This window comes from Petromyzon marinus, chromosome 15 (assembly GCF_048934315.1).
Source record: "Petromyzon marinus isolate PM22_M1 ecotype Great Lakes invasive population chromosome 15, UKy_Petmar_22M1.pri1.0, whole genome shotgun sequence".
In the NCBI taxonomy this organism is placed as follows: domain Eukaryota; kingdom Metazoa; phylum Chordata; class Hyperoartia; order Petromyzontiformes; family Petromyzontidae; genus Petromyzon; species Petromyzon marinus.
In genome coordinates, this window is record NC_133681.1 from 753,376 (window position 1) to 767,141 (window position 13,766).

The window sequence follows — 13,766 nt, forward strand, 5'->3', positions numbered from 1 at the left end:
CACGCGTCATCAGTGATCTCTCCTTCGGCTCCCATCCGGTGTCCACCAGCGACCGTGCCGTGCCCAGCTCCAGTCTTGTTGAAGGCAGTGGTGCACGTTGCGTGCCCTCTGAACCACGTGGTTGCTCCTCTCGTCTCTCAACGCCAAGCTGTCATCTCTCCATGGCAGCTTTGCTCACTTTGTAGATTTTCGCTCCATTTTCTTTGCTCAAGTCGATGTTTCCGATCCGCGTGGTAGTGGGGAACATTGCACTTTGAGGCCACGCGAAGTGTCGAAGGCTCGTGGGCAGGTGTCGGGACGGACGCAGGCCTCACGGGTTGACTGGCACCCAATTCACGAACATACACACCCAAGACAAAGATCCCCCGTGTAACCTTAACACACTCTTGGGGCAAGTGCTGTTAGCGAGCACCTCTGAAGGCCGGCACAGCACACATGCGCGGGCATGTGTGTGTTGAACTTCTTTAGCACCGTACATAACCAACCGTGCTGAGCCGACATAGGGGAGACCCAGGACCGGTACAGATAACATAATCGTCAATGGTGTTGGTGGCCGTGAGCGGGAATCGAATTCTGGTCGCCGGGTTCGTAGCGCAGGGCGCTAATCACCGCGCCACAACACACACGCACCCTCACACACACCGCACCAGGAGCCAGGGTCCGCGCCTTTAATGGGAACTGCTGACTCGACAAACTCTCTCGTTCGCCAAAGCCGCGGCCGAGGTGAACCCGGCACAACATCGCGATCCACGCGCGCGACACCAAACGCGAACAGAGACGTGGCGCGAACGTGGTCGTCTCTCCCGTCCCGCACTGGGAGCGCTCTCTGTGTGTCTCTCTCTCTCTCCACAAGACAACTCGCTTTGGTCAGACAGCTCATGCCCCTCCTGATGCCCTCTTCACATCTCCCTCCTCCTCCCACCTCACCCCGTTACTCGGGTAGTCTCGCCCCTTGGTCCGCATCACGAGTCCACCATGACGCCAGACAATTTTCAAACGGGGGACAAAATCCCGATTTGCAAAAAAAGCTTTGGGACACCAGGGGCCATGTAGGATCCTCGTAATCATCATCATCATCACGATCTCCATCAACATGATCACCATCATCATCATGATCGTTATTACCGTGGTAATTATCACCGTCGCGGTCTTCACCATCCTCATGATCATTACCATCACCATCGTCACCGTCATCATCCGTGACCGTGATATCACGATCATCAATGTCATCAGTCCGCTGTGAATAATCGAGGATTGTCCGCGCGTCGCGTGCAGTGGCCACGTTTGGCCACGTGGCGGCGCGGCAGGCCACGTGTTTGTGTCGACGAAAGGGACGTAGTCACAGTATTGATTTCCGAAAATATATTTAACAAACGCATGTAATACATTATCAATTACCGACAGCATATTAAATTATTAATTTGGTATGTTGTCACTGCTTGAGGACATGTTAAACAAGTCGACGAAATATATTGCCGGAAATGATACGTAGCAACGCAAATGCCATTCGAGAGGGGGACCCTTGTTGCTGATAAGGGAACGCCTACGCTCGCGACACCGATCAACTGATTCGCATTTCAATTATCGCCATCTGACCCAAAGGCCCTGTCATGAATCAAGTTGGCCGCCGCAACGCACGCGTTAAAAATCGTCTCTGTCACTCAAACACGGCGTGGGGGGTCTCCAATTGGTCAATGCGGAAAGCTGGCCTAAGCCCCGATTGGCTGAGCGGTGTCCAATAAAATTGAAGGGCGGGATCGATGAACGGCGGCCACGTGGTTGGCCGTGGATTCGAAGGATGGAGACGAACGGAGGTGCAAGGGTTTGAGAGTGGGGGAGCCGGGTGGATTTGAACGTCCGGCAGCCAGGGGTCTTAGCTGCGCTAACTCTGCCGTGGCTCGGCGCTGTGAAGCTGGGAGTAACGCGGAACCAGAGGCGCGCTGCTCTTGGCGCTCCGGCTCGTGGCACGTATCCAGAATCTCGCTCCTCTTTCCCCCGGCACCCTCTCCGCGTCCCCTCTCCCGGACAGGACGAGCAGAGGGGTCGCGCCCCGGGCACCCCTCCCGTGATGGGGGGGGGGGGGGCGGTCACCAAATGTAAAGTCGAATTGTTGGAGAGCAGCACACGGGTGGCTCATGTATTGTGGTTGCAAGTATAAAAAGAGAGGTGTCCTCCTGCTGTGCATCCAGACCCTGCAACGCGATGGGAGTCAAAAGATAAAAGTGCAGCCGCTGCAATTCCTTGGGTTATGGGGCATTGCCAGCACCTATCCGTGCTGGTGGTGGCTTTGGTGCCGTGAGTGCTGGTGCTGATGATGGCGACAATGATGGTGCGGAATTTGCTGATGGCGGTGATATTTTTTTGGTCCTGGTGATGGTGCTGCTATTACACGTGATGTTGGTACTCATGTTGCTGTTGATGGTGCTGGTTCTGCTGTCATATTTACAATGGTGTTGATGCTGCCGCTTTGAGTCAGCCTCACCCCACGTGAGGCTGGCTCAGAGCGGCACGGTCCCAGCTGTGGCAATTAAACCCCGCACACCAATTACACTAAAATGCACCACACACTCGAAAACTGGTGGAGTGGGGGGGGGGGCGTGGGGGGAGTGTCTCAGTTATCCCTTTTCCATTGGCACATCCTAGCTGAGCCGGGACCAAACCGTGATGCGCTGGCCTCGCAATAAGTCATGTAAATGTGGCTCGGGGCCAAGCAGGGGCGGGGTTAATGATGCGTTTGTTGCGTGCGACGTGCCTCTCCACTCGTTAACTGCGCATGACGTCAGTGGCGGAAAAAGGACCGTGGCGCCAGTGGAACCGTGCCAGGCTGGCTCGGCGCGGCTCGGTTGTGCAGTGTAAAAAAAGACGTCGGAAGTGACGTGACGGCTGTGAATTCCGGGTGCTCGCGTGGACGAATCTTGCGACAGCGAGACACAAACACAAGCGTGTGGAGAGGCGTGCATACACTCGCCCGCGCGCGCACGTAAACACGTTGGGAGAGATTCTGTACAAACATAAAAAATAAAAATAAAACCGCCGTCGTGTCCGCAACATGGTGTCTTTGCTTCATCTCAGGAATGGCGACGATGCGGTGATCTGGCTCACCGAGCGTTTACCAATTGTCGGCGTTTGTTAAAAAGCTCGTTTTATGAATAACATTTTGCACAATAAGCACGACGAGGCGCTACAACCAGTATAAAAAAAGCGAAATGTCAAGAGCCCGACGGAACGCGTTATTTTCTGCGTAAAATCCACAAAACTTCGAGTGAAATATAATTACACAACTCCCCCTCCGCTAATTGCGGCCTTCGTAAGCGGCACGGCGCACAGCTGCCTTGGAAACCGGGACGCGTAACTAAACCCCCGACGCGAGGATTCGTAACAAAACGACGTAAACGCTCAACTACAAAAATAGCGTGCGCTCGCACGTCGGCGAGACGACGAGATGGAGCATGCAGTGTGCGGGGGTCGCGGGTGGCTACAGCTGTCAAGCCACAACGCTGCGACGACGGTGGCCCACCCGTCAAAATAACAAACCGCTCGCCAGTGAGCACACGAGCAATAGCTCGTAAGCTCGCCAGGTTGCTCATAAGCTCGTCAGGTCACTTGTAAGTCCGCCAGGTCACTCGCCTGGTTGCCCTCCGGCCCAGGGGTTCGCTCCGGCGAGTTCACAAATCCCGGTGTTGGCTCACGCCCGATTTTCCTCTGTGAGCTCGCCGGCTCATCCATCTGCCCCCTCCCCCCCCCCGATTGGCTATTGAGCTCACCGGCTTGCCCGTGAGCTCACCGGCTCACATGCTTATGCGCTGGTGAGCTCATTGTTGCCCCCGCAGTTCGCGTGTAAGCGTGCAGGGTGGGGCCGCCCGCCAAGGAATGTCCACCACGGGTTGAGTCGGGGTCAGGACCTCTGTGAGCTGGGGTAGCCGGAGTCTATCCGGACTCCAGGTACTCGAGGGCGATGTCGTAGCAGAACTGGTACTGACTCTGCGGGGTAGGGAGGGTGGGGGAGGGCAACAGGGGACACGCAGACGCGGTGGCGTTGATGCACGTTACTCACTCCATTAACACCCATCTGGGTGTGTCCGTGAGCGTGCGAGTGAATTAGTAAGCTGGTGATGACCGGGCGGACGAGTGGCTGGATGAGTAGGTGAATAGGTGGGTGGACGGGCAGCCGAGTGTGAGGATGAACCGGGGTGGCGTGCGGCCTCACCAGCGAGTCCACCATGTTGGCCTTGTTGTTGCGCAGGGCCTTGACCACGCAGAACACGTCCACCACGTTCTGCCTTCGGATCATCTCGCACACGTTGGTAGCGGCGCAGAAAAGGCCGGTCCGCCCCGAGCCGTTACTATGCCGCGACCACACACACACCGCACCATCGCGTGGACACGCACATCAACCATCGCACGCACGCACGCACACACCGCACCAAAGCGGGGTTGTTAAAGCGGCGACTGGGCAGAGAGCTCCGCACTCGCTGGACACGGAGCGGCTTCCACTCGGAGTGCTCGCCGTGGAGGCGTTTGGGAGTCAAATCGCTCCGAGCGCGTGGACAGAGATCAGAGCACCGGCGGGGATGACGTGCCCACGACCGCTCCCCACGTCAATTGAAGCTGACGTCAGCCATAGCCGGGGCATCGAACTCGGTTGGCCGGCTCGGAGCGCAGCTCGCTAAACACCGTATGGTGCACGTGTTCTAACGCGGCGGTGTGATCACACGCTTGGTGCCCGGTCACAATGACCGATCGAAGACGCGAGCTGGGGTCGGAACCCAGCCAGACGCCACCCCCAATGATCCTGACCTCCAATAAAAAAAAATGGGGGACAGAAACGATGCACGTATAATCTGTGCACAGAGGAAGCTACATTTACTGATTTACCTATTTAGAGAGTTGCAGGACTCGGGAAGTCCTGCTGCTGCTGCTACGTTGGGTGTTTATGTTTAATGACGAGCGTTCTGCATTCGTGTGGGAGGAAACCGAAGCACCCGGAGAAAACCCACAACTTGCGCGAGGGGGCAACGCTCTATCCCCGTACTGACAGAAGCTATACCGCCATCTCCTGGAGTTTCACAACATCTTCATCATCTGTGTTGTACGAGCCACACACGGAGGCAGAAGGAACGCAACTGCATCTGCTCCCTGTCATCATCCTCATCCTGCACTCCTCATGGCTGATCCTGAGCTCTGCTCCCGTCTGTTAAACCCTCTCTCACCTCGCTAACATTTACTCCGGTATAACGCTATAAGTGGCGGCGTGACTCATGTGCATACCTGTCAACCCATACGGTGTACCTGTATTCTTGTACAGGGAAATTTAGTCTATTTGTTTGTGTTTATCCCTTGTTTTTCGACTTGGTAGGATGAACGTTGAGATTTATAAGGGCACGGGGTGACCAATAGGGTTTGAATTGGTCTGTAATAAAGTAGGGCACTGACAAGGGGTTGACAGGTATGGACGTGGCGGAAAAAATATTTTAATTTATTATTGAAAAACATTAAAATAGTTTTCTCTCCCCCAAGTGAACTCGCCATGCACCGCTGCGGCTGCTGAGAGTCCAATGAAGGCCGGAGGAACTCGTGGTGATTATCCCTGTGGGTTTAATAACCGCGACGCCAGATTATTTACGTTTATTGCCTCCGCCGCTCCGCATTACGCCCCCGTCTCAAAACATTAAAAACCAAAGCCACAGCTACAGCTACCACCATCACCACCACCACAGCCAACACCTCCATCACTACTGCCATCACCACTGCCATCACCACCGCCATCATCACCACCACCGCCATCATCACCACCACCGCCACCACCACGGCTGCCATCACCATTACCACCACCGCCGCCATCTCCACCGCCACAGCCACCACTGCCGCCATCAGCATCACTACCATCGCCACCAACCCAACTACCGCTGCTATCACCATCGCCATCACCGCCGCAATCACCACCACCACCACCATCGGCCCAATCACAACCACGATCACCACCATTACCACCACCACGACCATCGTCACCACCACCATCACCACCAGGCTCCGTAACAATTAGCGGTGGCCGCTAACCCCGCCACCGAGCCGCACGCCCGCGGAGTTTCTAGCAGCCCGCTTGCTCCGCCATCGCCAGCGGCGATCCTCCGCTCTGCCTGCCTCTCTCCGCACCCCGCGACCTCCTCGTCGTCAGCCACGATCTATCCGCTGCTGAGTGAGGGCCTCCCAGAGCCACCGCCATCTCACACGGCCTCGCAACAAAACAATACTCGGTACACCATGTACACCGTGTACGTGGTGTACACCGTATATACCATGTACACCATGTACACCGTGTACACGGTGTACATGGTATACATGGTGTGCATGGTATACATGGCGTACATGGTATACATGGTGTGCATGGTGTACATGGTGTACGTGGTGTACACGGTGTGCATGATATACATGGTGTGCATGGTATACATGGTGTACATGGTACACATGGTGTACATCGTGTGCATGGTCTACATGGTATACATGGTGTACATGGTATACACGGTGTACATGGTGTACGTGGTGTACATGGTATACGTGGTGTACACGGTATACACGGTTAAATTTCGATTTAAAGCTTTCGTGACTGCAAGGATTCATCTTCTTTGGTTCTTTCGGTAAAGTCACGTAGAATGAGAATAAAATAATAAATTGATAAAATTAAATAACACAATAATATTCTCCAGCGCTGTCCTACCCGACAGTCTCGTCCCTTCACCTGATGAAGGCCGCTTGTGTTGTGGCCGAAACGTCGCGAGAATATTATTGTGTTATTTTATTTTATCAATTTATTATTTTATTCTCATTCTACGTGACTTTACCGAAAGAACCAAAGAAGAGGTATACACGGTGTACATGGTATACACGGTGTACATGGTGTACGTGGTGTACACCGACATGGTATATATGGTATACATGGCGTACATGGTGTACATGGTATACATGGTGTACATGGTATACATGGTGTACATGGTATACGCGGTGTACACGGTCTACATGGTGTACACGGTATACACGGTGAACATGGTGTACGTGGTGTACATGGTATACATGGTATACATGGTGTGCATGGTGTACATGGTGTACATGGTGTGCATGGTGTGCATGGTGTACATGGTGTACATGGTATACATGGTGTACATGGTGCACATGGTGTACGTGATGTCACGGTGCACATGGTGTACATGGTATACATGGTGCACATGGTGTACGTGATGTACACGGTGCACATGGTGTACATGGTATACACGGTGTGCATGGTGTACGTGGTATACATGGTGTGCATGGTGTACGTGGTGTACATGGTCTACATGGTATACACAGCATATGCGCATGTGTACGTGCGTGAACGTGCGTGTGCGTGCGTGCTTGTGTACGTGCGTGAACGTGTGTGTGCGTGCGTGCGTGTGTACGTGCGTGAACGTGCGTGTGCGTGCGTGTGTATGTGCGTGAACGTGTGTGTGTGCGTGCGTGTGTACGTGCGTGTGCGTGCGTGCGTGTGTACGTGCGGCACCCACAGGCAGTGTGCCAGGACGCGCCCCTCGGCACCGTACTCCTGCTGCCACTTCTCCACCTGTGCCACCAGGTGCAGGAAGGAGCGGCGTGAGGCCGGCACGTCCTTGCGCAGCGCCCAGCCCGCGTACTGGAAGTGCTGCACCGTGCGGTACCCATCCTGCGGCTAACAAACAACGCAAAGCAATAAGTCATATTTAAAAAAAACTTTTTTTTAAACACGCTTTAATGAAGTGTACCGTACGAGTAATGGAAGAACTCCACGACTCCAGGAAGTGGCCCCGATGCTTGCCATAACGTAAGGGGCCGTGGTCAATTACAGCCAACGTGAGTTGACCGTGGACAATTAGACCCAAGCCGAAACATAACATATAAAAAATGTTTAAAAAGATGTATTTTTTTAATGATATAATATAGTATTGTCATCAGTATGAAATAAGTATACCAAATTTGCAGTCGATACCACATTGGAAAGTGGGTTAAAATTGAGTTACAAGATTTGAGGATACAACGACAACAACAACAGGCAGAGTGAGTTAAATGAAAGCGTGTAACAAAGATCCGCCGAGTCGCCTTCACCAGACCGACGGGGCAAGCGTCGTTAGCGAGCGGCACCCGCCAAGGCCGGCACGGCCCCGCGAGGGGGTGGGGTGGCCGGCACCGCGCCTGGCCGCCTTTGTCTTCCCCGGTGTTTAAACACCACCCCGGGTACTCATTCGAGCCCCGAGACCGGTAAAGATATTTGTCCGCGAGCGGGAATGGAACTCGGGCCGACAGGTTCGCAGCACAGAGCGATGACCGCCGCGCCGCCGCTCCCCACGGAGTACACGCGGAGGGGCGGCGGCCGTCGACTCCCCGGCCCCTGTGCACGCGGCGGCGCGCGGCGGGGCGGTGCGAGGAATGGAACGGCCCCCCCCCCCCGCTCCCCCACCCCCGCTCCACACCCCCCCGCCCTCACCCGCGTCACGTTGCAGATGCGGAAGGTGCGGTTGGTGATGTCGCCGTCGAGGAAGCAGCCGGCGAACTCCACCTGGATGGGGCCGTGGCGCAGGAGGCCCTCCTCCGGCCAGTACTGGGGGCAGAGCTGTGGGCAGCGACAAGTCGTGATCGTGTCCGCGTACGCTCGTGTCCGTCTGTGTTCGCGTGTGTGCGCGCCAGCGTGTCCGTGTGTCCGCGTGCCAGCGTGTCCGTGTGTCTGCGTGTCCGCGTGTCCACGTGTCTGCGTGTCCGCGTGTCCGCGTGTCTGTGTGTCCGCGTGTCTGCATATCCGCGTGTCCGTGTGCCAGCATGTCTTCGTGTCCGCGTGCCAGCGTGTCCGCGTGTCCGCGTGTCTGTGTGTCCGCGTGTCCATGTACCCGCGTGTCCACGTGCCAGCGTGACCGCGTGTCCGCACCTGCGTGGGGTCGAGCTCGTTGAGCATGACGATGGCCGTGCAATGGTAGTCGAAGACGAGACGCCAGAAATCCTTGACGGAGTTGGGCAGCGGGTGCTGGGTCGCGATGAATGCCGACGGCTGGGAGTAGCTCTGCGGTGCGAGACACGGAGACGCGGCTTCAACTCTCTGGGCCCATGGCCAGACCGACGCGACGCCGAGCATTCGGGACGCCGCACAGACGAGACACCGGACAGGATACGAGACAACAGGAAGCGGGACGCGTGCAACGCGAGACGGTGAATGGGAGAGCGGGCGCCGCGGCGACATCGCGGTGGTCGGCACGGCGACCGGCTCGCGCGCGAGGGCGGCGATGGGCGCGGTGCGGGCGAGCTCACGTCGAGCAGCGCGGCGTTCACGTAGTTGCTGCTGTCCCCGTCCATGGCGATGAGGAACGGCAGGCACCGGTCGGGCGGCAGGAAGTCGCGGAAGCGGTTCTTGTCGTGGTTGCGCGGCAGCAGCGCGATGCTGCAGTCCTCGGCGCGCAGCGGCGGCGTCACCATGTGCAGGGTCTGCGAGCGAGCGAGCGAGCGAGCGAGCGAGTCACTGCACGGGTCAGCCAAGGAGGCGCCGGGAGAGCGGATTCGTCCGGAAATTGGATTGAGGTCCGGAGTTTTGGAATTCACACGTTCTGGGAAACGTGACCAAGTGACGTCACTTTTGTTATCAACCCATGCGCGCACACATTCTCTAACACACACACATACAAAGACCCCCCATATAGTCTTAACATACTCTTTTGGCAAGTGCTAATAGCGAGCACTTATGAAGGTCTGCACGGCACCTTTTCACCCCAGTGGCGATGTTTACACACAGCACCAGGTACTCATTTGAGGCTGAGTCGACCTAGGGGAGCCCCAGGACCGGTTCAGATAATCGTCACTGGTGTTGGCTATGAGCGGGAATTGAACTCGGGTCGCTGGGTTCATAGAACAGTGTGCACCCACTACACTACCGCTCCACATTCGAACGCACGCACACATACATCAACACACCCACAGATATATACTCAAACACAAACACTGACACACAAACCAGGGACCCTGAGGACAAAGTAGCCGTGTCTAAAAGCAATTCATTCTGGAATTCACGTAATTAATTTTAGACTTTCGACCGGAATGTTTATTACTGCACATTTTTTTACGTCGCTAATGGACCTATATATTCAGCCAACGGGCAAATTCATACATTTATTATTTATTTGGGGATAGACAGCCCACGTGTCGCGCGAATCGCGTCCGTCTCAATGGAATCTGAAGGCCGTGGACACCACGCCAGGTAGACAGACAACGCTCGATCGTCAAGACGCCCGACACGAGACACACGTCCAGGACTCAACCACCGAAGGTGGAGCAGCCACCGCCACTCTCCGTCGCCGCCACCATCTCCTCTCTCCGCTCGCGTCGCCCAAAACCGCAGAGTCTCGACGCGAGTCAACCTCGACCGGGCCGGGACCGTCGACTCGGATTGGAACCCGGGCGGCCGTGGCGCCGGCGCCGCCGCCGCCGGCTCGGTCGCCCCGAGACTCTGAGCGGCCGGCCTCCGCCTCCTCCTCTGACCTGGACCTCGTCCTTGACGTGGCTGGAGCTGCTCTGCGGCTCCAGGCGCAGGAGGTCGCAGTACGCCGCGCGGAAGTCGGACGCGGGGATGGCCGTGTCGCCGCAGAGGCACGCCTCCAGCATGGCGTCGTGGATGAACACGTACTGTTCCTGTCGCCCGAGACCACCCAAGCGAGGACACGAACGGCGTCAGCGAGCGCCCATCGAGGGCGGCGCGCGGGGAGGAGGTGCGGCCCCCGGCGTGTCCGCCCGCGTCTGCCCACCGCCGCTGTGTGCCCAGGACTAGCTCGGACGTTAGCACGGATGTGGCCGTGAGCAGGACTCTAACCCGGGTTGTTAGGTTTATAGGGCAGTGCAGAAACCCCTGCCTACACCGCTGCTACCACAGACACACAGACGAAGATCCCACAGACTGTTGGAGCAAGTGCTGTTAGCGAGCATCTATGAAGTCTGGAACAGGCGGCCCGGCCGCCTTGGTATCCCGAACGGCGATATTTACATACTGCATCAGGCACTCATTTGAGGCGGAGTCGACCTAGGGGAGGCCCAGGACCGGTTCAGATGATCGTCACTGCTGTTGGCCATGAGCGCGAATCGAACTCGGGTCGCCGAGTTCGTAGAAAAGCGAGCTAACTGCTACACCACCTCTCCCCACATATCTTCACACAGACACACACGAACACACACACACACATATGCTCACACCCACCAACACACACAGAACATTTATTCCAAGCTTGCAGTCTGTCCTGTAACGCATATCTATTCTAATTCAAGTAAAAGGATGATTGAAAACACAACACGGACACGCGCACACACATAATTACAGCAGCAGCAGCATCAGCCCACCACATTCCAGTTAAAGAAGACAGTGGCCCGAAAAGGAAATTATTAATGTTAATCAAATGGAAGTAAACACATTCCACGGTGATCGGGGTGCCCAGGTGCTGATGGCAAGGTGGAGGGGGGTTGGAGGGAGGTTGGTGGGGAGGGGTGGTGGGGGGCTGGGGTGGGGGTGGTGGAGGACGGGCGGAGGGAGTGGATAGTCGAGCGAGTGATTTAACCCCTCTGCATCCGACTCCACTCCGAGTGCCGAGCGACCCGAGGTGCCTGGCCGGGCCGCGAGCGCCAAGCCACAGTGAACCTCCTGGCTCCACCAAGCCACAGTGAACCTCCTGGCTCCACCAAGCCACAGTGAACCTCCCGGCTCCACCAAGCCACAGTGAACCCCCCGGCTCCACCAAGCCACAGTGAACCCCCCGGCTCCACCAAGCCACAGTGAACCCCCTGGCTCCACCAAGCCACAGTGAACCCCTCGGCTCCACCAAGCCACAGTGAACCCCCTGGCTCCACCAAGCCACAGTGAACCCTCCGGCTCCACCAAGCCACAGTGAACCCCCCGGCTCCACCAAGCCACAGTGAACCCCCCGGCTCCACCAAGCCACAGTGAACCCCCTGGCTCCACCAAGCCACAGTGAACCCCCTGGCTCCACCAAGCCACAGTGAACCCCCCGGCTCCACCAAGCCACAGTGAACCCCCTGGCTCCACCAAGCCACAGTGAACCCCCTGGCTCCACCAAGCCACAGTGAACCCCCCGGCTCCACCAAGACACAGTGAACCCCCTGGCTCCACCAAGCCACAGTGAACCCCCAGGCTCCACCAAGCCACAGTGAACCCCCCGGCTCCACCAAGCCACAGTGAACCCCCAGGCTCCACCAAGCCACAGTGAACCCCCCGGCTCCACCAAGCCACAGTGAACCCCCAGGCTCCACCAAGCCACAGTGCGGTAGACTCCGGCCGACGCCGTCATGAACGCACAGCGGCGCAGACCCCGCCCGGCCAGAATTTCTGGCCAGCATGGCGCTGGGGGCCCCGGTGAGAGCTCTCGTGGACAGCGAGGGATGAGGGGCGTCTGCGTGCTAATTGGCGGCGACGAGGTTAATAAGACGCTTGCCGGCAATTAGCGCGCCGGGGCCGGTGGTAATTACTCAGCGGGGCCGAGGGGTCGGAGGACAGCCCTCCGCTCCGCTCCCTCTCAGCCCATTAGCCTAACGAGCTGGAAAATTGTCTCTGCGGCAGAGAACGGCGGCGTTTGCCGACTGGTAGAAAATTAAGACGTGCAACTCTGCAGTGGCTCGTCCCCGCTGCCTGCTGGCGGAAGGACCTCCGCTTGAGGGAACTCCAGAGAGCCCCTCTGCACCGTAGAGGTAGGAGAGCGCGTGGGAGATCCCGAAGTCACGTGGCTCTTTTGTGTCGTGCGCTCGCCGCTTGCCTCGGTCTGCACCGTGTTGACGCGGCGCGAGCGCAGCTCCTGCACGCAGTTGTAGATGTCCACGACGCCCTCCTTCTCCGCCATGTCCAGCGTGATGTCGATCACCATGAAGCAGCCCGTACGACCTGCTCCCGCGCTACGCACGCACAGACGCACAAATATACGACGACAGACTGTTGGGGAAAGTACCACAATAGCGAGGGCCTTTTAAGGTTGGCGCGTGACGGGGTGGTGTGGCCGCCACTGCACCCGGCCGTCTTTGTCTCCCCGGTGCTGATGTGTTTACACGCTAGGGGCGGCCCAGGACCGGTCCAGATGCCGCTAATCTCTATGCTAGCGCTCCCGACACGCGCGGACGAGGACACGTGCACGGGCACACACACGCATACACAAGTACAGATGCGAAGACATGCACAAGACACACACTAGGGCACTAGCGCACAGGCAAACGCGCGCGCACACACACACGCGCGCACGTCATTCACACACAATGTGCCGATTTCTTCTCGGATTTTATAATTTACAAAATCCTCCACGAAAAATGATCTTCCTATTATATGTGCTGATTGTGATTTTTAATTAAACAAAATTTCAAACACATGCACACACAGGCGGACCCACATAAACTCGTACGTAATTGGTGCGAGCAGTGTGTATGAGGGGGTGATGTGGCCAGCACCACGCCTGGCTGCCTTTATATTCCCGGTGCTGATATTTACACACTGCAACACGTACTCATTTGAGGCCAATTTGTCCTAGGGGAGGCCCAAGACCGGCACACAAGCACGCGCCGATGGGCACACGTGTACTGCGCATGCACACACACACACACACACGTGTACTGCGCACACACACACAGACACACACGTGTACTGTGCACGCACACACACACACACACACGTGTACTGTGCACGCACACACACACGCACACACACACACACACACGTGTACTGCGCACGCACACACACACAC

The 13,766-nt window shown here is 56.9% G+C and overlaps 1 protein-coding gene across 7 annotated transcripts in view; it reads right to left on the reverse strand.

The window, feature by feature from the left end:
• Positions 1-654: 654 nt before the first annotated feature.
• The window catches only part of LOC116942550 (receptor-type tyrosine-protein phosphatase kappa-like), a 180,280-nt gene continuing 167,168 nt past the window's right edge, over positions 655-13,766 (reverse strand). For all 7 annotated transcript variants that reach the window (XM_076067180.1, XM_076067179.1, XM_076067181.1 and 4 more), the window contains 8 exons: positions 12,795-12,930; positions 10,522-10,671; positions 9,301-9,474; positions 8,924-9,055; positions 8,489-8,614; positions 7,536-7,696; positions 4,208-4,343; positions 655-3,981 (listed from right to left, as the gene is read on the reverse strand). In XM_076067180.1, coding sequence (XP_075923295.1) covers positions 3,928-3,981; positions 4,208-4,343; positions 7,536-7,696; positions 8,489-8,614; positions 8,924-9,055; positions 9,301-9,474; positions 10,522-10,671; positions 12,795-12,930 — 1,069 coding nt within the window. In that variant the 3' untranslated portion in view covers positions 655-3,927. The remainder of the gene's footprint in view (positions 3,982-4,207; positions 4,344-7,535; positions 7,697-8,488; positions 8,615-8,923; positions 9,056-9,300; positions 9,475-10,521; positions 10,672-12,794; positions 12,931-13,766) is intronic.